Source organism: Chelonoidis abingdonii, chromosome 6, assembly GCF_003597395.2.
Source record: "Chelonoidis abingdonii isolate Lonesome George chromosome 6, CheloAbing_2.0, whole genome shotgun sequence".
Classification (NCBI taxonomy): Eukaryota; Metazoa; Chordata; order Testudines; family Testudinidae; genus Chelonoidis; species Chelonoidis abingdonii.
This window is the reverse complement of record NC_133774.1, coordinates 121766568-121790474: the sequence shown is the minus strand read 5'-3', so window position 1 is coordinate 121790474 and position 23907 is coordinate 121766568. Positions and strand designations below refer to the sequence as shown.

The following is a 23907-nucleotide window of genomic DNA, read 5'->3' as shown; positions in this document are numbered from 1 at the left end:
AGCAGTAGGTTTGGGTGGAGTTACAGACTCTTCGTGGAGAGACAGAGATCTTGAGTAGCCATTTATCATCCATTCTGGTAACAATATCCAATGAGGGTTGGAGCAATTGATCATGTTGTGACATAGGCTGATGGGAAGATTATGAGACCTCCATTGCCTGCAAATAGGAAGAAGGTGAAATAATAAATCTAGGGGAAAGGAGATTAGATTATTGGTGTTTAAAAAGTCCAATGTATGAAATTTAAAGAAATGGCTGTTTGTTTGGCAGGTCGTTTTGGTTCATGTGGGGGTGACCTCTCTCATCGCACACATCAGGGTTGGGAAAATGCAAGTTGCTCTGGAAGCCAAAACCACTGTTCTACCTGCAGTAGGTACAGTATGAAATAAAGACTTCTCATATTTTAAACAGGAATTACTCAGCCCTCCAACTGTATTGGTAGGTTAGAAGAACAAAAACCCTCATAGCCCCTTTACAAGTGAATGTACCCCATCAAATAGTTCCACAATTCTTTTTCAAACCACTTGAAATCTCTAAAGTTTTTCCAGCTTCTTATTGCCTGTGTAGAACATGAGAACCCTGTAAAAGGCTGCACTTGGTCAAATAGCTGAAATCAAATACCAGAACCAGCAGCTTCAGGCACTACAGGGCTTGTTGGGATGTCATAGGGATGCAAAACTGTTCTACCACATGGTCTCTTTCCAGTATATGGACACTCGTCATCAGACAGGAAATATATGGCCACTCATCATCAGATAGGAAGCAGGCTAGATTGAGGCATGACAGCTAACGTGAAAACACAAGTGATTCTTGAGCCTGGTGCTACTGTTCATATAAACCAAAAAAACACTGCCCAATGCAGTGCTCTTGTGCTCATTTTAATATACTTGTTAGGCATTCAGAGACCTCTGTGATGGGCATAGTACTGGAACACAGATTATAATGGAATAGAACTGAAGCAGGCAGAATTATTACCAATTTTTTTCCAAAACATTTTGGTAGTTAGGAGATCTGTGCTTTCGCTTATCTCAGTGGCACTAAGTCTTCTCCTGCTTGAGAATCTGAGGTACAGCTTTCTAGTAGTGAAGATCCGTGGGTGAAATATAGACCTCATTGGAATTAATGGGAGTTTTGCCATTGACTTTCACTCTAAAGTATCTAAAGAAATTCCCATTGGGATTATGTTTTTGTAAATGAAATGAGAAAACAGTGATTATTTAATGAAGTTACCATTTACCATTGGATCTATTGCCTACAAAACAAAACAGACAGCTCTTTGAACATCTCATCTGTAAAGATCATGTCTTTCGAGGATATTTTTCAATTTTGTGATCATTTTGCTGATGTTGGGCTTCTCAAACAGAGCAACTTCCATTTAAATTATATTACAACTGACATTGGTTCTAATTTTCATGAGCTTTCATTTGAAACACCTCCAAGCATGGTTGGTTTGTTCATTTTGCTTGAAGTTATTCATACTACTGAATACCAGCCCTGCTGATTGAAAGGAAAGGGGGCAAAGATGGCTTTCTGTTCTCCTGACCCCTGGGTCTCCCAAGGGCTGGGCTGAGTATACACAGTAAGAGACAGTCCCTGTCTTCAAGAACCTACAGTCTAAACAGGCAAGACAGGTGACAAGAAATAAACAGACAAAAGGCAACAACCAGTGGTTTGAGCATTGGCCTGCTTAAACCCAGGGTTGTGAGTTCAATCCTTGAGGGGGCCATTTAGGGATTGGTCCTGCTTTGAGCAGGGGATTGGACTAGATGATCTCTTGAGGTCCCTTCCAACCCTGATAATCTATGCTTCTTTCTGCAACAACATGTCAAAAGCTCCGATGTCCACAGTTAATCTAAGGTCAGTGTATTTTAAGGGTCCCTAGATTACATTTAAAATCCACAGCTTTCAACTGCAGGGCAAAGATCCTAGAATCCCTCAAAACCTGTTCTTTCAGATATTCTGTGGCCACTCCTGGAGATCCCCAGCTCAGGAGCCCAATGTATTTGTTACTGAATTGAGTCCTAAGAGTGGATAGAGCTATTTTCAAATATTTTGCTCTCTACATCCCTTTTTGCCCAGTCTGCGGAGATGGTGTTTGTGAAGAAGATGAAAGCTGTTCCACATGTCCAGCTGACTGTGGGGAATGCCCACTCACAGCTGATGCCAGGATAGCAATTGCTTTACCAATATGTTTAGTCTGTGCTGGCTTCATTCTGACAATAGTGGTAAGTGTCAAATGAAATCTTCTTTCTCTTTTATTTCCATCATGGTGTCTCCATTATTTTATTGTTTAAACACAGCTCTTTACAAGCATCAGAACAGGTTCTCTGCTACACACAGAATCCCCCAGGTAGCTCCAAAGAGGAAGAAGAGAAATGGGAGGAAAAGTTGCTTCTTGATTCTGGGGCCTTTTCTACACCAGCCCAGGTATAGTTTAGAGCAACCCCACGTTGCTGGAAAATGGCTCACAAGGGGCTGACAGCTAGGATGACACCTTCTCTGTAATGATCCTGGCATGCCTGACTGTGCATCCTAACACCAGCTGGAGCCTCTCCTCAACTTAGGAGATCCAGTCCTTGGGTTTTGTTTAATATTAGTAGTTAATTATTATAACAGACTCACTGGGGGAATACAGAAAGGTGTGTGCGTGTACATAAAAGGACAGATCAATATAAGGAAAATACTTTGTGATCCTTTGGGATGAAAAGTGCTGGATAAATATAAGATGTATTATTTTTACTTATTCTTTTACTATATTTCTGCAGAATAGGCCCTTCTATTGTTTGCATTCCTATAGATTCCTCTGTACCTGAAGGTACATAAATTAATTTCTGAACTTTATAGAAAGCTGTTGCCAGGGAAATATTTGCAGATGTATAGTCATGGTATTGATTGTGTACATTATGGATAACTTGCTTGGTTTTAACCTATAAACCTATAAGTGTATTGGCTGTTTGTTATGCCAGGGATCACTTCTCTCCTCATGCCACACTGCTGTGGTTGAGACATCTGGAGTGCTCAGTCTAACACCCCCTGGTTAATTGCAAGGGAATGAAGTCAGGATGCTCTGGCTCAGGGGAAGAAAGATGATCATACGGTTAAGGCACTGAGTTGGGATTGAGTTCCTCGTTCTGTCATATACTTCCTATGCGAACTTGGGCAAGTCACCAGTTCTCTACTTGTAAAATAGGGATATAAGTACCTACTTCACAGAGCTCTTGTGAGAATAAATCTAAAGTCACAGTCCTGGGAGACACTTAGATACTACCATGCTGAAGGCCATATAATTAGATAAAACAGTCGAATTAGCTTCCTGCTTCAGATTGCCACAACCCAGATCTGTTACCTTTCAGGTGACAATGCAAGACCTCTTTGTTCTTGCCAGTTTTTTCTAGTGGCAAGAGAGACATTGCTGGGAAGAGTGCTGAGAGACTCCAGATGGGAACTGGAAAGTTGTGACTACGTTTCTGAAAGGCATTTTCATGGAAGGAAATTGTTCCGTGTAAATGTGTCCAGAGTCTCTGGTGGGGCACCAGAATATTTTACTTTCTAAGAGAAAACACGCCAATGTAATGAATTAATTACATCATAGAAAGGTATCAGTTATACAGCTGTTAAGCCTCTTTACATGTTTCAGTATCAAATGTATTAACATAAAGTAGACTTGATCCTGCATGCCTTCCTTGGACAAAACTCTTATCACAGTGAGAGGGTCAGTACTGTAGTACAGTGGAGTACAGCATTGGCCCCTTGAACTATTGCAATTGGACGAATATCTTGAGATTTCCTAAGCCCATTACCATGAGCCAGTTCTCATGGTGGTGCAAATAGGCACTGCTCAGGTCCAGCAGAAGATTCTAACCTCATATGTTGATTCACTGTTAGTTTGTTATTCAAACATTTTTACTGAGGATCTTCCAATATAATACACCGCAGACCACTTCACCCTCCATTTCCCACTTCTTTTGCAAGACAGGTTGGAGTTCAATCAAGCTCCTACAACCAGATTTCAGTGCATAACTTTAAAGTCATCGTACAAGTTAGGGAAACAGCTAGCCCCCTTCTCATTTATGCATGTTTTAGCTGTGAGTCCTCCAGAATAAATCTAATTTACCTATAGTCTCAGATATTCTTTGTTCTGCAGAGACTCTGTTATTTTTCCTCTTATGCTGTAGTGGATGCTAAGTATCATCTACCTAGCTTCTGTAGGTAGCTGCTATTTAGCATTCTCTGCTGCTTGTTGCTTAGTCAATGTATAAACTTGTTTTTACAAACAGAGCTGAAAAAGTCACTTGTATTCAGTTTTCAGTATACAGCAAAAGCACAATGCTCCAATGATCCTCTCTCTCATATGGTCTGATCCAGCCCCCATTAAAGTCAATGAAAGGATTCCATTTAATTCAGTGGGTACTGAATCAGTCCTATCATCTTTGTTTGATTATGGTCCTTGCACACTAAAATACATCTTTTCCTGAAAGCATAGGCCAATTGAAATCAGTGGAAAAACTCCCATTGATTTTCTAGGCTCGGAATCAGGCCCAGAGCTCTCCCAAAATTCTGCCACCACTTCCCAAGATGTCACAAGAACTCTCGTGTAGATTAGGTCTTTGTTACTTGTCATCCATCCAATGCATGCTGTTGAAGGTAATATGAGATGGATGGCAAAATGCTGACCATCTAATATTTGTGTTTAAATTGTCTTTTGTTATTTTATCATAGCTAACCTGCAACTTTGATCTACAGACAAGTATGTGCTTGTATAAAATGGGTTTATTGTACTTGACAACTTTTTGGTAAATCAGTTATTAGACATACATCTTATTTACAAAATAGTGACAGTGTCCCATCTAATGTTATACAAGCGACAGTACTTTGTGTAATAATGTGCCATCTAATTTGCTATTCTGGAGCTTGATTTTGATTGTCAGATCCTGTATGACCAGTAACTGCTGCTTATCTGGGGGGAAATGAAATTTGTTTAAACACTGGATATTTCCAAGATGTTTAATGATGTTCACCACATCGCTGGGGTAAGAGTTGGGTTCTAAGTGCAGTGCACAAAAATGCAAACATGGACTGAAACTATCAGCCTGTCCACTACAAAATGTTACGTTCTTTAGTCTTCAGAATTACTGATGTTTGTATTTTGGTGTTAGATCCAGATCTGTTACTTCTAAGTAATTCAATAAGATGTTGAGAGAGGATGGAGGCTAAAATGGTGATTCTTGTTCAGACACCTGTAGGATTTTATATCTGAAAATATCCGTACAACTAATCATTTATTGGCTACACTCATCCCTAGTGCAACCCCTCTAAAGCCAATAGAGTTGCCCCAGAAATGAATTTGGCCTGTTATGCTTTCTGCAGTGGTTTCAATATCAGAAGCAAAAGATGTTCTGGGATGAAAGCTGGATTATAGACTTCTCTCGCATCAAACAAGGTTTGTAAAGACTGTAATTTTGATGCTCTTATCATCAATGCACATCCTGTTGTGTAAATGAAGCACACACGGACATATACCCACATTCCATAAGGGTCTGACCTAAAGGAGGAGGATCTATCTTTGATAGGTGCCGGTCACCACAGCATCTGTGAGCTGATCACTGGAGTTTTCCTTTGAGGATGTTATTTTAATCTGAACACTTTGGCTATGGCTACACTAGAGAGCTTACAGCAGTGCAGCTGCACTAACTCTTACAGCGCTTCTAGTATAGCTGCTCTAAGCGGACAGGAGACAGCACCCTCCTGCTGACACAGTGCTGTCCACATCTTGCTTAGGTCAGTGTAATTTAAGTCACTGGGTGTGTGTGCATATGGCTTATTCGCACCCCTGAGTGATGTAAGTTATACCAACATAAGTAGTAGTGTAGACATAGCGTAAAGGTCAGTGTTTTTTTCCCACATATGGTTTGAGGGCTTTTTTCCTGTAATTTATGGTGATTTACAAATAAAAGACAAAGGAATAGATCAAAAATACATAAATCCCCTCTGGAAATATGTGAAAATGGGCACAACAGATGGCGGTGGCCCTAGTTGCTTTATGATCTGACATATTCTTTTTAAGTGACTTCAGTGGAGCGATGTTGGATTTGCACAGATGTAACCAAGTGCTTAATTTGTCCCACTGTGTGTTATCCGTACCTGAAGTAATTCATCATCACTTGAGTTTTCTTCAATTTAGCTAATGTGTAAAACCATAATTATATTTGTTTTTCACTTGGACATTTTTTAACATGGGAGCATTATTGTAGTTTGTCATACAGCCTGTACATTTGCTGTACAGCTTGTAATTCAGCATGTCTTTTATTGCTATCATATGCTGGAGAAATATATGGGCCAGATCATCGGCTGCTATAGATCAATGTAGCTCTACTGAAGTCATTGGAACTTCATTGGTTTACGCCAGCTGAGGATCTGACTCTATAATTGTAGTCCTGCCTCCACAAGGTATTGCTGAAAAGGTCCCATCTGCTTTAATATATAATATCATGTTCAGTATTTTTTTATCTAGATCGCATGCTACGGACGGCAATGGGCAGCATCATTAGTGCAGCCCATGCACCCAGCGACTCCAACGCCAGCTGTATCACTGCCCTGAGTTCTTGCACAGCAGCTGTCAACACATCCAGGAAACAGCACTTCACCCAGACAGGGATATAGTAGGCTTATATGTCAGTCAGTCTTTGTGTTATGTTGTGTATTGTAGTTACACCCATGCAAGAAGGAAACTTTCAGTTCTTGCTGTATTATCACATGGAAATAATGTGAGGGTTAGTCTTCCTCTGCTTGGGCCAGAGCCAGGAACGTTAGGGGACTAACTTGGCCTTCCTAACACACTCAAGCTGAAGGATATTCTCAGAAGCACATTGATGTTTTCTATTTTTGGACGCCCCTTTTCCTTCTCTTGCTGAGATTTCAATGCTCGTGGGACTGAGCTGCAAACTTGACTCTGCTTCTGAACATCCACAGCATTCAAGTTTAGTTGGAGCTAAGGTTTTGAGTCAGGTCCATCTCTAATATTTAAGTAAAATACAAGTAAGCAATTTGGCACAGAAAATCATGTACTGTACGACAGCCCATTATAATCTATGGCCTTAAACCAGCTTGCAAGACTGGGAATGGCACATTTCCTCTCTAGCTCACTGGTTTGGAATACACCCCTACCTGGTAGTGACCTACCTGTACACAGAGACAGTAGATGTATCCCTGGCTCCTAAACGTCTTTTGTAGGAGCACCAGCTTCCACGAGATTGGTGGACACTGCAATCGCCACAAAGTCCCCTCATGTCCCAGGAAGGTTGCTGCCATCTCTCCTTTGTCCAGCAGAGTTTCTCTGTCTCCTTTCTTGCCCCACCCATTCTTCTTTTGTTCTCTCTCCTTATTTCCTTTTACTTTCCTTCTTGTTTTGTGCTCCTCCTACCTAGGAGGGTCATCCCCTTCCCCAGTACTCTCATTCCCTAGAAGGCTCTGCTCTGGCTGACTTTGTGTGGCTACACTGTTATGCTTACGCAACTTAGCTGAGTGCCACATGGAAGCACAGAGGAGACCTTGGACTGGCAGGCTGCTGCCTTAAAACTGCAACCCTGTAAACGTGAGCTACTCCCCAGCTGACTGCATTCAAAGTTGCTACAGGTGGAGGGAGGGCTTCAAGGAATCACCTGCTACTTTATCCTGCCCTTTTATTGGGGATTTGCAGCTTTCTCTGCCTCCACTGGTTCTTTCCTCTGCCCACACCACTCCCATCTAATCCATACTAGTCTGGTGCTCCCCTTCAGAAAACAGAAGACTTCACTTCTTTGATAGGGGAAGTATCAAAGGAGTAGCCATGTTAGTCTGGATCTGTAAAAGGTGACAAAGAGTCCTGTGGCACCTTATAGACTAACAGAAGTATTGGCGCATAAGCTTTCGTGAGTGAATACCCACTTCGTCAGACGCATGTGACTTGGGGAACATTCTAATACACACAGAGATAAATTGAACTGAGCTGCAAAATTTGTAGGGATCTTTGGGTTTTTATTCCCTACATGCCCACAGTTCCAGGCTGCTTTAACACAGAGTTCTAGCCCAGCCTATAACAGAAAGAGGCCCTAATCATGAAATTCAGACCCAGGTTCCCATCCAGATTTTGACAAAATCCACATCCGTGCACCTTCCCCCGAGACCCAAAGCTCCTATACAGAGAATACTGCATACTCACCATGTGGGATTCCAGCACTTAGAAAAGTCTTTTTCTTGTTGCAGTGATGGCAGAACAGTCGCCATCAAGAAAATAAGGAAGAAGACATTCACTTTGTCCAAATCCATACGCAAGGAAGTAAAGCAAGTGAGGTAAACAATGAAACCTGCACATTGGGTGCCAATCCACATTTACACCAGTGTAATGGAGATCAGAACCTGTCCCATTGTTACTTGTTTTTGTGTTTTTTCTCTCCCAAATAGTGTTGAAAACATTTCTTTGGAACTGGTTGAACATATTTCTATGCATATTTGAAAAAGCCCTAAGTTTCCAGTTCCAAAAGGTGTAGAGGGGAGGCTTAGAAAGGGTGTGATGCCTGTTCATTTTCACAGAGAACTTGATCATCCCAATCTCTGCAAATTCATCGGCGGTTGTACAGAGGTACCAAATGTTGCCATTGTGACAGAATACTGTCCAAAAGGTAGCCTGAATGATGTGCTGCTCAATGAAGACATTCCTCTCAACTGGGGCTTCAGGTAAAAAATAAAAAAACAAAAAAAAAACCCACCACAACTTGTGAAATAAGATACACGTAGCATCACCAGATGACACTTGAAGAGGGACGTTAATTATCGGTAATGCCATTGGTAGACGCGACAGTGCTGTGATGTATATCAGAGGATACCATGCTTCTGAGACGCAAGAAGAAAGAGAGAGACCTATTGATTAAGGGATAATCCAAATTTCTGATTTGACCTGTCTCATGAACATCCTGACACCCCTGAATTTAGCACTACCCATGTCATGCCCAAACCTTTTCATCTCATCTCTTGCATGCTGCAACACCATTTTAAACCTTGGTTCCCATATAGCCTTCTCTTTTTCCCCACAGCTGCCATCTGTACTTAGTACACTTTGATGCTCTGGTTTAAGATGAGTAAAAGAGCAGCACAGTCACATTCATGATAGTCCAACCATGAACAGATTAGTACAACTAAAAGTGCAACATTAGCATTACCCATAAAAACAGATGTACACAAAACTGGCTCAGGATTTCAAAGGAACTCCCATATGAACTACTTCATCATGTATAATTGCAAACTGTCCCTTATCCCTTCTATCTCTGCTTTATGTTTGCCTTGCTTCTATACAACAGCAAAGAAAAAAAATGGTCTGAGTCAACACTCCGTACAAACTAAAAGCTGAGTACTTTGCTCATCTGGTAAATATCTATGCACATGGTTCAATCCCGCAAACTGCTGAGAATGTCCACAAGAAGCTGTGCATTCCTACAAGAGACCCAGAAACCTCCACTCCCTTTCAACTACATGGGAACTGAGAGCATTCAGCAACTCATGGGAGTCCTCAGCACTTTGCAGGATTGAGTCCCTGGGGTCTGATCCAAAGGCCATTTAAGTCAGTGGGAGTCTTTCCACTCATTTCAATAGTCTTTGGATTAATCCGTTCCTGAGTGTCTAGTTCAGTGGAAAACTAGCCTGTTAATAATGATTTTGTGCCTTTCAGGTTTTCCTTTGCTGGAGACATTGCCCAAGGAATGGCTTATCTTCACCAGCATAAAATCTATCATGGATGCTTAAAGTCTAATAACTGTGTGATAGATGACCGTTGGATCTGTAAAATTTCAGGTAATGAAGAGAGATGAAAATTTGAAACATGGCCAACTAACCTACTAATGCAGGCTTATTTCACAGCCTTCACTGCTCCAGCAGGACTGTGAACCACCGTTTCAGGTGGAAATGCTAACTGCAGCAGCCTTCATTAAAAGTAAACTATGCCAGAGCAAACATCTCATTATATTATCCTGTGTAGCCTACAGTTTAACATGTCACCATTGCACCAGTTATATGACACAAATGATGGAGTCAGTCATCAGACCTAGCAGTATCCATGGCACTCTCTATGACTTCTTTGCCTGATGCCATTCTTTGACATAAGGCAAATTCTCCTTTCAGAAAGTAAACACAGTGCCCTTTCACAGCTAGATGAAACCCCAGCATACATTGGAAGAGTCTGAGAGCTGCTCTGACTTACCCTAGCATCTATGTAGTCCAAGACACTGGAACCACAGCTGGAGATCATCACAGCTGAGGGATGTCCCAACCACACCCCCTTTTCTTTGGGCACACCCCTACACTGGCAGCAGGGAGGTGCAGAAAAGAAGCAGATAAGCTGGCTCTGTCTTGCACTGCAATGATCCTACTATGGTTGGATACGCTGGGCCAGAAACACCACCGCAGGGGTAGCAAGAAGCAGTCATACCTCATCAAACAATCTCCCACTATTCAAGCTGCAGTTCCAGTATTCACAACTATATTTGGGTACAAATCAGAGCAACATAGTGCTGTTTTTTAAACCAAGGCTCATCTCAGCCTACAGAGCAAACTCCCTTAAACCACTAATATTGCTACTTCATAATGGAAGAGTTTCAGGAGAGAACATAACCCTTACTGAATACCCGTTTCCTTCTTTCTTCCATGAAAGACTATGGATTACAGTCCTACAGAAAAGAGGATCATTGTGAGGGTGCTAGTACATATCAGCAGCGTTTGATGCAGATTTACTTGGCTCCTGAGGCCCATTCATCGTCAGACTTTGTCCTCACGTCCATGGCAGATGTGTACAGGTGATAAACTTTCCTGTCTCTTTCTCTCTGTGATCAAACAGTCTTTTGTAATAATTTAGCTAATTTCCGAAGCTATACCAGGGTGAATTTGAAGGATTGTGATTAAAAATTGATTCTTATTTAGAGAATAACTTAGATGCCAGGATCTACCCTTCCAAGACAGGAAGCCAAAATCTCAGCTCAGTAATGCTGGTGTAAATCAAGAGTAACTCCATTTGTTTCTACGGAGCTATTCTGGATTTGAATCTGAGTAAATGGATATATAAAAAAAACTAGCCCTGGGTCTATGTGTTTCTTTTTTAAATCACTTCCTCCCTTGTGTTTTCCCTGTTGAAAAAAATATATTACTTAGCTAATGGCAATATGCTAAGAGTTAAAATAGGAACAGTTTTCCAATGTGTCAGCAAAACTCATCCATAGTATATTTCCATATGCAATGAGAACACAGTGTTTTTGCTGAATACACTGGATGGCTATATTTTGTATAGAGAGGAAAAACATCTACACAGAGGGAAAGAATGCACTCTTGAGTGACTCTGTGCCTTTCTTTCTGAGAGAACCCAGAGGGCAATACTTCACAATCGCTCATATGCCCAGGGGATTCTGTCATGCCACGTTCTAGTCAGCCCCTCCTCCTATTCAAACATGAACAGGGGTTTCCTAGGAGGGTTGCAAGAAGAAAAATGGTCCTGAGGTTAAGGCACTGGATTAGGTATCTGGAAACCTAGGTTTACTCCCTTGTCCTATCACAGAATTCCTGTGTAGCCTTGAGCAAGTCATGTATCCCACTGTGGGACAATAATATTTAGTCTTTTTGGACTGTGAGAGCTCTGTGGCAGAGATTGTCTCTTACTAGTCTTTTGTACTGTGCTTAGCACAATGGGGCCCTGATCTTGGTTGGGCCTTCTGCAGGCTACTGGAATACAAATAATGAATAATTAGGGGTAGTGAAGGACTAAAGGCTGAGGTGTCTTCAGTGCTCAGAGATCTCCTTTTGTATTTCCCTCTCTTCTGACCCAGCCAAAGTATTTGAATAACAAGGAATTCATAAAAGACTAAACAGCCAAATGCACTCCCCCTGTGGAAGAAAGCTACCCACACTATTGCACGATTAAACACATTAACCGCGCTGTTAAACAATAGAATACCATTTATTTCAATATTTTTGGATGTTTTCTACATTTTCAAATATATTGCTATCAATTACAACACAGAATGCGACGTGTACAGTGGTCACTTTATATTTATTTTTTATTAAAAGTATTTGCACTGTAAAAATTAGTATTTTTTCAATTCAGCACATACAGGTACTTTAGTGCAATCGCTTTATCATGAAAAGGCAATTTACAAATGTAGATTTTTTTTGTTACATAACTGCACTCAAAAACAAAATAATGTAAAATTTTGGAATCTACAAGTCCTCTCAGTCCTACTTCTTGTTCAGCCAATCACTCAAACAAACAAGTTTGTTTACATTTGCAGGAGATGCTGCTGCCTGCCTCTTGTTTGCATTGTCACCTGAAAGTGAGAATAGGTGTTCACATGGCACTGTTGTGGCCAGCATCACAAGATATTTGAGTGCCAGATGCGCTAAAGATTCTAATGTCCCTTCATACTTCAAACATCATTCCAGGGGACATGTGTCCATGCTGATGACAGATTCTGCTTGCTAACAATCCAAAGCAATGTGGACCGACGCATGTTCATTTTCATCGTTTGAGTCAGATCCCACCAGCAGAAGGTTGATTTTCTTCTTTGGTGGTTCGAGTTCTGTAATTTCGACATTGGAGTGTTGCTCTTTTAAGACTTCTGAAAGCATGCTCCACACCTTGTCTCTCTCAGATTTTGGAAGGCACTTCAGATTCTTAAACCTTGAGTCGAATGCTGTAGCTATCTTTAGAAATCTCACTCTTTGTGTTTGGTGAAATCTGCAGTGAAAGTGTTCTTAAAATGAAGAACATTTTCTGAGTCATCATCCAAGACTGCTATAACATGAAACACATGGCAGAATGGGGGTAAAATGGGGGAGAATTGTATATCTCCTAAGGAATTCAGTCACAAATTTAATTAACACATTATTTTTTTAACAAGCATCATCAGCATGGAAGCATGTCCTCTGGGATGGTAGCCAAAGCACGAAGGGGCATACGAATGTTTAGCATATCTGGCACGTAAATACCTTGCGATACCTTCTGATGGCTGTTTGGGGAAATTTTTATGAATTCATTGCTAACTGTGACAGGGTTGCTGTATTCACCGTTGGATGACGCTGCCTGTTGGTAGTTTTGGGGATTAGCTCGGTCAGGCCAACTCCCCTTCCAGCAATTACAACCAGTCGATTTCTCCTCTGCAGCCCCTCTCTCGCTACAGGAATTATAGTATCCTTTTCCTGATTCAGCCCTCTAGCCAGGTCACTATTGTGTTTCCCATTCCAGGGTGTTGGGGATGCGGGAGGGAGTGCGTCAAGATTCCTGCTCTCCCGACCAGTCTTCTGCATCACAATGCCACTCCCACAGCAGCTAGCAGGAGAACCTGGGCCTCTACTTAAGATTCCAACTCAGGCACCTTCTACACAGCAGCCAAGGTCTGTTCCTGGCACCTTGCTGCCTTTCCCTAAGCCGCTTCCACACCTGCTAGTCTTCCCCACTCTTCTGGGTTTGCAAGTCTCTTCACTCCCTCCTCCCAGGGAATAATTGTAGACAACTTGTCTCTACAGCCCCCAACCCTTTCTCCCAGGGAGTAACTATAGACTTCTCCCTGCTATCTCCTCTGCTTCCAATTTCCTATCTTTTGTAGAAGCCCCACCTGTTCCTCACAGGTGAGCTTCTCTCTAATTAGCTGCCTTCATCTCAAGCTCCCCGTTTGTAGACTAATTAACTAATTGGGCTCACCTGGCCTAACTCAGCTCTTGCAGGGCCAGTGTGGGGAAGGACACTAACATAAAATGATTTCAATTAATTCTTCCCCGTTACCACTAAACACCCACCAAAAAGGAAATATTCTGCAGAGAAGCTTGTCAGTTTATTTCTTGGATTCATGTGTATTACTGTCTTATGCAGAATCATACATGTATTATCCTGAGACCTGCCAGGACTCTGCTAATGACCATTAGCCATTTCAAGCCAGATTTTTAACTTCAGTGGGAGTTAGGTGCTTTTGAAAATCCCACTAGCTGCCTCTCTTCATTTTTAAGTGCCTAAATACCTTTACAGATCTGGCCCAAAATGGCTTGGCCTTCTAATGACTGAACACAGCTATGCTGTTCTATTTCTGTGCTAGGCCTGACTACAGAGTGATTGAGTGCTTGAGCTTCAGTGCTCCTTGAAGACAATAAGGAGTCTGGTGGCACCTTAAAGACTAAGATTTATTTGGGCATAAGCTTTCGTGTGTAAAAAACATCACTTCTTCACACGTGAAGATTTGTGCATCTGAAGAAGTGAGGTTTTTTACCCACGAAAGCTTATGCCCAAATAAATCTGTTAGTCTTTAAGGTGCCACCTGACTCCTTGTTGGTTTTGTGGATACAGACTAACACGGCTACTCAGTGCTCCTGGAGTTATGGTGCTCCATGCAAGCAAATGTTTTGCAGGAGTGTCTCATGCATTTTGTTTTGTCACTGCCTCACATCCAAAAAGCATCACATTTTCCAGTAATGCCAACACAGTTTTACATGCTTTCAGTTTGCTGCCCGCTGCAGGGGCAAAGTGCGCAGTTTTAGGCTACTGAGCTGTAAATTTGTGGCTGAGCTTGCCTCTTGGAGTCACATCTTGCCAAGACCTTTTCTTAAAACAGAGTGTCAATAGGTACATTTTTTATGTCTTAGGCAACTGAACACTGAAAAGGTTACTGAGATACCTGTTACAGTACAACCTGTCAACCACAAGTGCCTACAAAGTCTGTCTTTGCCTAACATAGCAGATAATCCTAACTTGGCAAATAAATGGCAACAGGTGAAATCAGATAGAGCCACGTAGCACCAGAGTTCCCAAGCAATTCTGCGGGAGAGTTCCTGCAAAAAGATGGCGCAAATAACAGTACAAGGGCTGTCCAGCTAACCCGGGTTAACTAGTGCTTGGCATCTTGGTGTTTGACACTATGAGCAGGTGCTAAGCCCTCCCAGCATGTGAGCATGTGTATTGCTGGTCAAAACGCCATGGGCCCAATCCTGTAGTCCATAGGCATCCAAAAGGTCCATTGATTTTCAAGAGAATTTGACCCAAGTAGGGATAGATTACTGACTGGGAAAAAAAAGAAAAAGCAGGAAGTGAGAGAGAAAATGTGCCAAAATGTCATCCTGTTCTTCAAATAGCTCTGTTTGCGATATATTCACTACAATTATTTGTCTGTAATATTGCAGTTATTCCATCATTTTATTAGAGATCGCAACAAGAAGTGACCCTGTGCAGGTAAGAGCTGAAGAGCTGTTTGTGAAAGTTCTCATAATTTTGATCCTTCTGCCATTGAAGTTATTCTCAAAACTCCAGTTGACTTCAGTGGGAGCAGGATTTGGTTCACAGTACTGTGTTCACAACGGTATATATTCCCGTCATGGATCAAAATCTTCAGCGCTTACTCAGGGCTGGATCTTTATTTTGGTTACATGGGTTTAAATCCAGTTCCAGTGGAGCCATGATACCAGTATAAGATTCCTCCTGGCTCCACCAGCCCCTGGGATCCTCAAGAGGAATGCAGTGGAAAAGAGAAGACAATTTCTGTTCTGTTCTTTTTTTCTGGGTATGCTCTGTGGGGCTGGAGTGGGGATGAAGTATGTCACTCCTAGCCTTACCCTTGATCTGCCCACCCATCCTTTGGCCTGCTCAGTTTCCAGTCCTCCCACAATACAGCCCCACACCCACAAAGTATCTTGACAGGATCCAAAGCTGGAGGGACAGTGCTGGGGTAGCTACTGAACCCCTATCCATGGGGAAGGTGTTGTCTGTACATGGATTCAGGGTAAATGATCTAAGCCAAATTGTTTGAATAAAGGATGTGCATCAAAATCAACGTAAGGTGCCCTGAAAAAAACCTGCGTAACAACTCCAGCTCCATAAAAAAATTTTGCTTAAAAATAACTCTAGCGACCTGCACTTATGATTATGGTTCTCCTACTGTTAACTGTTCATGCCAGTGGCCCAATGTGGTGCTTCCAGCTTCATAAGGGGCTGTGGATCTCACTGTGTCTGATGTTCTCAATCATTTCAAGAGCTGGTCCCCTTCGATATAGGCTGAGCTCAGATCTTGTCAGCTGATGAGAGTTTGGAGACAGCCATCTGTGGCAGAGTGAGAGATGTAAGCCAGTTCTGTACTCAGACATGAAAGCCCTGATCTGGAACATTTCCAATGGAGAGAAAACAGGAAGGCTTCTGTATAGGAAGTGATAGGCAAGAATATGTCCCCAACATATGTCAATAGGGGTTATTTTCAACATGGTGGATGAGAAACCTACCAGCTATTCTCTCTTTCCTTGATTAGTATATTCAGTGCTTTGCATCATTATTCTTTATTTCTTTTCATTGCTGTCTCCATTTGTCAAGATTTTTTTCCCCCACTTTGAACTTCAGCGTCCAAAAAGTGGGGACCTGCATGGACCCTTCTAAGCTTAATTCCTAGCTTAGATCTGATAACGCTGCCACCAACCAAAATATAGTGTTTGGCACACTTTCTGTTCCCCCAAAACCTTCCCTGGGGAACCCAAGACCCAAACCCCTTGGGTCTTAAAACAAGGAGAAATAAATCCATGCCCCCTCCTTTCCCCTCCCAGACTTTCCCCTCCCTGGGTTACCCTGAGAGGCTACACTGATCCAAACTTCTGGATCTTAAAACAAAGAGAATTACCTTCTCCCTCCCTCCATTCCCCCCACAATCCCTGGTCAGTTTCAGACCCAATCCACCTTGGGTTTCAAAAACAAGGAAAATATATCATAGGTTCTTAAAAGAGAGCTTTTATTAGAGAAGAAAAATAAAAAATTATCTCTGTAAAATCAGGATGGTAAAATGCTTACAGAGTAATTCAGATTCATATAAGACTAGAGGGAACTTCCCACCACCCCCCAGGCCTGAAAATTCAAAGTTACAGCAAACAGATGTAAAAATCCTTCCAGCAAAATACACATTTAACAATTAAAAACTACATAAGACTCATCTGCCTTCCTGGCTATACTTAACTTTTTGAACTTGAGAGACTGATCAGACAGATTGGAGACAACTGGGTGCACGTTGGTCCCTCTTAGCCCCAAGAAACAATGAACAAACAAAAACACAAAGACTGTCCCTCCAACCGAGATTTGAAAGTATCTTGTCCCCGATTTGTCCTCTGGTCAGGTGTGCAGCCAGCGTTTACGGAGCTTATTTAACCCTTTACAGGTAAAAGAGACATTAACCCTAACTATCTTGTTTATGACACCATTCCTGTTCTTTTCTTCCAACATTGTTTTCTCAGGATTGATTCTCATTCAGCGGAATATCCTCAATGCTACCTCTGACGAATTAATTCAGGAAAGTCCTGAGAATCCTGCCCATGCCCTAGCAGACTATGTGGAGGTAAATAAGGTTATTAGTCTTTCGACAACAAAAATCTTTGTTGAGTGAACTTCAGATTTGCAAGCCACATGACAGTGGTGCAGTGCAATATCCTCTGAGGAATGCAAAATTAATTTTTTAAGTTAGAAACCTCAGGATCAGAGTTCAGATTGTACTGTTTTAAGGAAAGTACTTTTTAGTTTTAAATTATCCCACTACAAAGGTACTGCCTACACTTACCAATGCTAATCTTGGCACAGCTGCAGTGCTTCAATGTCCCCTTAATGCCAGTAACGGGAGTGGTTCTTCCCATCACTGTAAGTTAATCCCTGATAGGGTCGTAGCTAGCTCGATGGAATAATACTTCCATCAACTAGCACATGTCTCCACAGGTGGTAGGTGCGATGTAAGTTACATCTCTCAAAGGTGTGTATTTTCACACCCCTGAGAAATGTAGCTATGCTGATGTAAGCTTTCAGTGTGACCAGACCCGATGAAGGAGCCATTATTCTGCCAAATGGAAAATTTCAGTTTGTCTCACAAGTTTCAGGGCAGTAATATTTTCAATAGTCCAGTCACTGGAATTTTATGGCTTTAATTTGTTATCAGTGTCAAGTCCATTAAAATATTTAATATCAGGAAGCTTATTGTTAGCAATCTGAAATCAGTTGTTAGTCCATTATAGTATAGTATGTGGCTGGAGATTACAAGGTCTGATTCCAGGACAACTAAGTGCTGGTCTGACACACAATTGCAGACCGGTTACTAAAAAGGTGTGTCTTTTAAACCAAATTTAGTTAAACTGGTGCAAGTTTGTTGTGCAGGCACTGTTTAGGCCTGTCTACATGGGGCTGGGAATCGATCTAAGTTACCAACTTCAGCTATGTGAAATAACATAGCTGAAGTCACGTAGCTGAGATTGACTTTCTGTGGTGTCTTCACCTGCAGTGAGTCGACTGCTGCCACTCCCCACTCGGGGATCAAATTTTAGCCACGTCTAGATTAGACACAATAAATCGACCCCCCAGTGGATGATCGCTGCCCACCGATCCGGTGGGTAGTGGTAGACATACCTTGTTACTTAGAGCATCATAGGCTTAGCTTTTCAACTTAAATGCCAAGCTACCTTTAACTGAAAATAAGAGTTGGTCTACATCTTGGGTTTTTACATTGAGTTTAACAAAAACAGTTTTTAAAACTGAGTTAAGTTAACCACTACAACTTCTGTTGAATAGGATAAACCTTAAGCCACTTTCCACCACTCTGGTAGTGTAAAGTGTCTTAGTCTAAATAAGAAATCCTCTTTCCCCTCAAAACCCAAACAAAAACCCAAAACCGGAGGAAAAAAAAGGAAGGAAAAGAGGAAGAAAAAAGATTTTTTCCCTTTATTTTTTAAAGACTAAGACCATTTACACTACCAGAGTGGTGGAAAGTGGCTTTAAGGTTTATCTATTCACAGAAGTTGTGTGGTTTAACTAACTCAGTTTAAAAAACTGCATCTTTGTTAAAATCAATTGTAAAACGCCAGTGTAGACACTCTTATTCAGTTTAAAGGTAGCTTGGTTTCATTTAAGTTGATCAGCTAGAAGCTATGATGCTCTAAAGTGAAACTAGGGTATGTCTACACTTACCCACCGGATCGGTGGGCAGCGATCGATCCACTGGGGTCGATTTATTTGTCTAATCTAGACGTGCTAAATTGATCCCCGAGTGGGGGGGTGGCACAGTCGACTCACTGCAGTGAAGACCACCACAAAAGTTCAATCTAATACGTTGACTTCAGCTATATTTATTCACATAGCCTGAATTGCGTAAACTTAGATCGATTCCTCAGCCCCCAGTGTAACAAGGCCTAACAGTGCTGCACACAAACTTGCACGCAGTTTTAACATAAATTGGTTAAAGACACCACTTTTTAGTAAACCCGGTGCATTGTGTGTGCAGACCAGCCCTTAGTGTCACTGAGATCAAGCCTTTAATATCCAGACACATACATACTATAATTTGACTAAAACTGATTTCAGATGCTAAAATAAAAGGCTTCACTGGATATTATATTTTAATGGACTTGACACTTGATAACAAAAATTAAAAGCCATAAAATTCCAGTGACTGACTATTAAATATTTACTGCCCTGGAAACTTGTGAGACACACTGAAATTTCCATTTGGCAGAATAATGGCTCTTCATCGGGCTGGGTCACCTGAAAGCTTACCATCAGACAATAGCTAATTCTCAGGGTGTGAAAATACACACCTTTGAGAGACTGTAACTTCATCGACACCACCTGGGGTGGGAGAACCAAGTTTGGGCTAGGTTGATGAAAGTATTATTCCATGATAGCTACCACCATCAGGATTACTACAGTGACTGGAAGAACCTCTCCGTTACTGGCTAAGGTGTACATTGAAGCACTGCACTGTGGCAAGTGCTTGTAGTGTGGGCATACCTGTAGTGGATATTAAAACTAAAGTAACTTTCCTTAAAAAGTACAATCTTACTCTGCATTTCCTGGGTTTCACTAAATAATTTTTGCATTCCTCAGAGGAATATTGCATCTGCAACACTGTCATGTGCTTGCAATCTGAGTTCACCTACAAAGATTTTTGTGGAGAGACTATATAACCTTATTTACACTCCACATAGTCTGTAGGGCATGGGCAGGATTCTCAGACTTTCCTGAAATTAATTCTGTCAGAGGTAGGCATGAGGAATATTCCGCTGAATGAGAATCATCCTTGCAGAAAACATGTTGAAGAAAAGAAACAGGAATGGTGTCATAAACAGAATAGTTAAGGTTATGTCTCTTACCTGTAAGGGTTAAGAAGCTCGTAAACCTGGCTGACACCTGACCAGAGGACAAATCGGGGGACAAGATACTTCAATCTCGGTGGAGGGAAGTCTTTTGTGTTTTTGTTTTGTTCATTGTTTGCTCTTGGGCTAAGAGGGACCAGACGTGCACCCAGGTTTTCAATCTTTCTAAAATCAGTCTCTCAAGTTCAAAATAGTAATATAGCCAGGAAAGGAGATTAGTCTTATGTATGTTTTCTTAACTTGTAAATGTGTATTTGCTGGAAGGATTTTACATCTGTTTGCTGTAACTTTGAATCTCAGGCTGGGGGTGGGTGGGAAGTCCCTCTAGTCTATATGATCTGATACTCTGTAACATTTACCACCTGATTTTACAGAGATATTTTTTATTTTTCTTTCTCTAATTAAAAGCTCTCTTTTTTAAGAACCTGATTGATATTTCCTTGTTTTGAAACCCCAGGGATTGGGTCTGAACTGACCAGGATTGTGGGGGAAAGGAGGAGGGGGAGAAGGTAATTCCTCCTTTGTTTTAAGATCAGAAGTTTGGATCAGTGTAGCCTCTCAGGGTAACCCAGGGAGGGGAAGTCTGGGAGGGGGAAAGGAGGGGCAGGTTTATTTCTCCTTGTTTTAAGACCCAAGGGGTTTGGGTCTTGGGTTCCCAGGGAAGGTTTTGGGGAACAGAAAGTGTGCGAAACATATATTTTGGTTGGTGGCAGCGTTATCAGATCTAAGCTAGAATTAAGCTTAGAAGGGTCCATGCAGTCCCCACTTTTTGGACGCTGAAGTTCAAAGTGGGAAAATCTTGACAAATGGAGACAGCAATGAAAAGAATAAAGATAATGATGCAAGCACTGAATATACTAATCAAGGAAAGAGAGAATAGCTGGTAGTTTCTCATCCACCATGTTGAAAATAACCCCTATTGACATATGTTGGGACATTTATTGCCTATCATTCTAATACAGAAGCCTTCCTGTTTTCTCTCCATTGGAAATGTTCCAGATCGGGGCTTTTCATGTCTGATACAGAACTGGCTTACATCTCTCACTCTGCCACAGATGTCTGTCTCCAAACTCTCATCGCTGACAAGATCTGAGCTCAGCCTATATCGAAGGGGACCAGCTCTTGAAATGATGAGAACTCAGACACAGTGAGATCCACAGCCCTTATGAAGCTGGAAGCACCACATTGGGCCACTGGCATGAACAGTTAACAGTAGGAGAACCATAATCATAAGTGCAGGTCGCTAGAGTTATTTTTAAGCAAATTATTTTATGGAGCTGGAGTTGTTACGCAGGTTTTTTTCAGGCACCTTACGTTGATTTTGATGCACATCCTTTAATCAAACAATTTGGCTTAGATCATTTACCCTGAATCCATGTACGACAACACTTCCCCATGGATAGGGGTTCAGTAGCTACCCAGCACTGTCCCAGCTTTGATCACTGTCAAGATACTTTGTGGGGTGTGGGCTGTATTGTGGGAGACTGGAAAACTGAGAGGCCACAAGGATGGTGGGCAGATCAAGGGTAAGGCTAGGAGTGAACATACCTCATCCCACTCCAGCCCACAGAGCATACCAGAAAAAAGAACAGAACAGAAATTGTCTTCTCTTTTCACTGCATTCCTTTGAGGATCCAGGGGCTGGTGGGAGCAGGAGAATCTTATACTGGTATCATGGCTCACTGGAACTGGATTTAAAACCATGTAACAAATAAAGATCCAGCCTGAGTAAGACGCTGAAGATTTTGATCCATGACGGGAATATAATACCGTTGTGAACACAGTATGTGAACAAATCTGCTCCCACTGAAGTCAATGGATTTTGAGAATAACTTCAATGGCAGAAGGATCAAAATTATGAGAACTCACAACAGCTTCTTCAGCTCTTACCTGCACAGGGTCATCTTCTTGTTGCGATTCTAATAAATGATGGAATAACTGCAAATATTACAGACAAATAATTGTAGTGAATATATCGCAAACAGAGCTATTTGAAGAACAGGATGACATTTTGCACATTTTCTCTTACTTCCTGCTTTTTCTTTTTTTTCCCAGTCAGTATCTATCCCTACTTGGGTCAAATTCTCTTGAAAAATAATGGACCTTTGGATGCTGATGGACTACAGGATGGGCCATGGCGTTTTGACCGCAATACACATGCTGCACATCGGGAGGGCTTAGACCGTCATAGTGTCAACACCAAGATGCCACGCACTATGAACCCGGTTTAGTGAAGCCCTTGTACTGTTATTTGCGCACCTTTTTGCAGGAACTCTTCCGCAGAATTGCTGGAACTCTGGTGCTACGTGCTCCTATCTGATTTCACCTGTGCCATTTATTTGCCAGTTAGGTTAATCTGCTATGTTAGGCAAAGACAGAACTTTGTAGGCACTTGTGGTTGACCAGTTGTACTGTAACAGGTATCCAGTAACCTTTTCAGTGTTCAGTTGCCTAAGACATAAAAATGTACCTATTTGACACTCTGTTTTAAGAAAAGGTCTTGGCAAGATGTGACTCCAAGAGGCAAGCTCAACCACAAATTTAGGCTCAGTAGCCTAAACTGCGCACTTTGCCCCTGCAGCGGGCAGCAAACTGAAAGCATGTAAAACTATGTTGGCATTACTGGAAAATGTGATGCTTTTTGATGTGAGGCAGTGACAACAAAATGCATGAGAACTCCTGCAAAACATCTGCTGCATGGAGCTACCATAACTCCAGGAGCACTGAGTAGCTTGTTAGTCTGTATCCACAAAACCAACAGGAGTCAGGTGAGACCTTAAAGACTAACAATTTATTTGGGCATAAGCTTTCGTGGGTAAAAACCTCACTTCTTCAGATGACAAATCTTCACGTGTGAAGAAGTGATGTTTTTTACACACGAAAGCTTATGCCAAATAATCTTAGTCTTAAGGTGCCACCAGACTCTTATTGTCTTCAAGGAGCATGAAGCTCAAGCACTCAATCACTCTGTAGTCAGGCCTAGAACAGAAATAGACACGCATAGCTGTGTTCAGTCATTAGAAGCCAAGCATTTTGGCAGATCTGTAAAGGTATTTAGGAACTTAAAATGAAGGAGAGAGCTAGTGGGATTTTTCAAAAGCACCTAACTCCATGAGTTAAAAATCTGGCTTGAAGATGGCTAATGGTCATTAGAGAGTCTGGCGTCTAGGATAATAACGTATTATCTGCATAAGACAGTAATCACATGAATAAGAAAATAAACTGACAGCTTCTCTGCAGAATATTTCTTTTTGGTGGGTGTTTAGTGGTACGGGAAGAATTAATGAAATCATTTTATGTTAGTGTCTTCCCACACACTGGCCTGCAAAGCTGAGTTAGGCCAGGTGAGGCCCATTGTTAATTAGCTCTACAACGGGGAGCTTGAGATGAAGCAGCTAATTAGAGAGAAGCTCACGTGTGAGGAACAGGTGGGCTTCTACAAAAGATAGGAAATTGGAAGCAGAGAGATAGCAGGGGAGAAAAGTCTATAAGTTTTTACTCCCTGGGAGAAAGGGTTTGGGGCTGTAGAGACAGTTGTCTACAACTTTTCCTAGGAGAGGGGTGAAGAGACTTGAACCCGAAAGTGGGGAAGACTAGCAGTGGGAGCGGCTTGGAGGCAGCAAGCGTAGCCAGGACAACTTCGGTGTCGATGTGAAGGTGTGAGTTGGATCTTTAGTAGAGCCAGGTTCTCCTGCTAGCTGTGTGGGGAGTGGCATTGTGATGCGAAGACTGGTCGGGAGAGCAGGAAATCTTGC

The 23907-nt window shown here is 41.8% G+C and overlaps 1 protein-coding gene across 1 annotated transcript in view; it reads left to right on the top strand.

Moving 5' to 3' along the window:
• LOC116828369 (atrial natriuretic peptide receptor 1-like) overlaps nucleotides 1-23907 on the top strand; it is a 44094-nt gene that overhangs the window by 9606 nt on the left and 10581 nt on the right. The window contains exons 6-15 of the mRNA XM_032786537.2: nucleotides 269-371; nucleotides 2078-2223; nucleotides 5366-5438; nucleotides 6510-6657; nucleotides 8240-8326; nucleotides 8567-8710; nucleotides 9699-9820; nucleotides 10677-10818; nucleotides 15176-15351; nucleotides 17258-17358. Of these exons, the coding sequence (XP_032642428.1) occupies nucleotides 269-371; nucleotides 2078-2223; nucleotides 5366-5438; nucleotides 6510-6657; nucleotides 8240-8326; nucleotides 8567-8710; nucleotides 9699-9820; nucleotides 10677-10818; nucleotides 15176-15351; nucleotides 17258-17358 (1242 nt within the window). The remainder of the gene's footprint in view (nucleotides 1-268; nucleotides 372-2077; nucleotides 2224-5365; nucleotides 5439-6509; nucleotides 6658-8239; nucleotides 8327-8566; nucleotides 8711-9698; nucleotides 9821-10676; nucleotides 10819-15175; nucleotides 15352-17257; nucleotides 17359-23907) is intronic.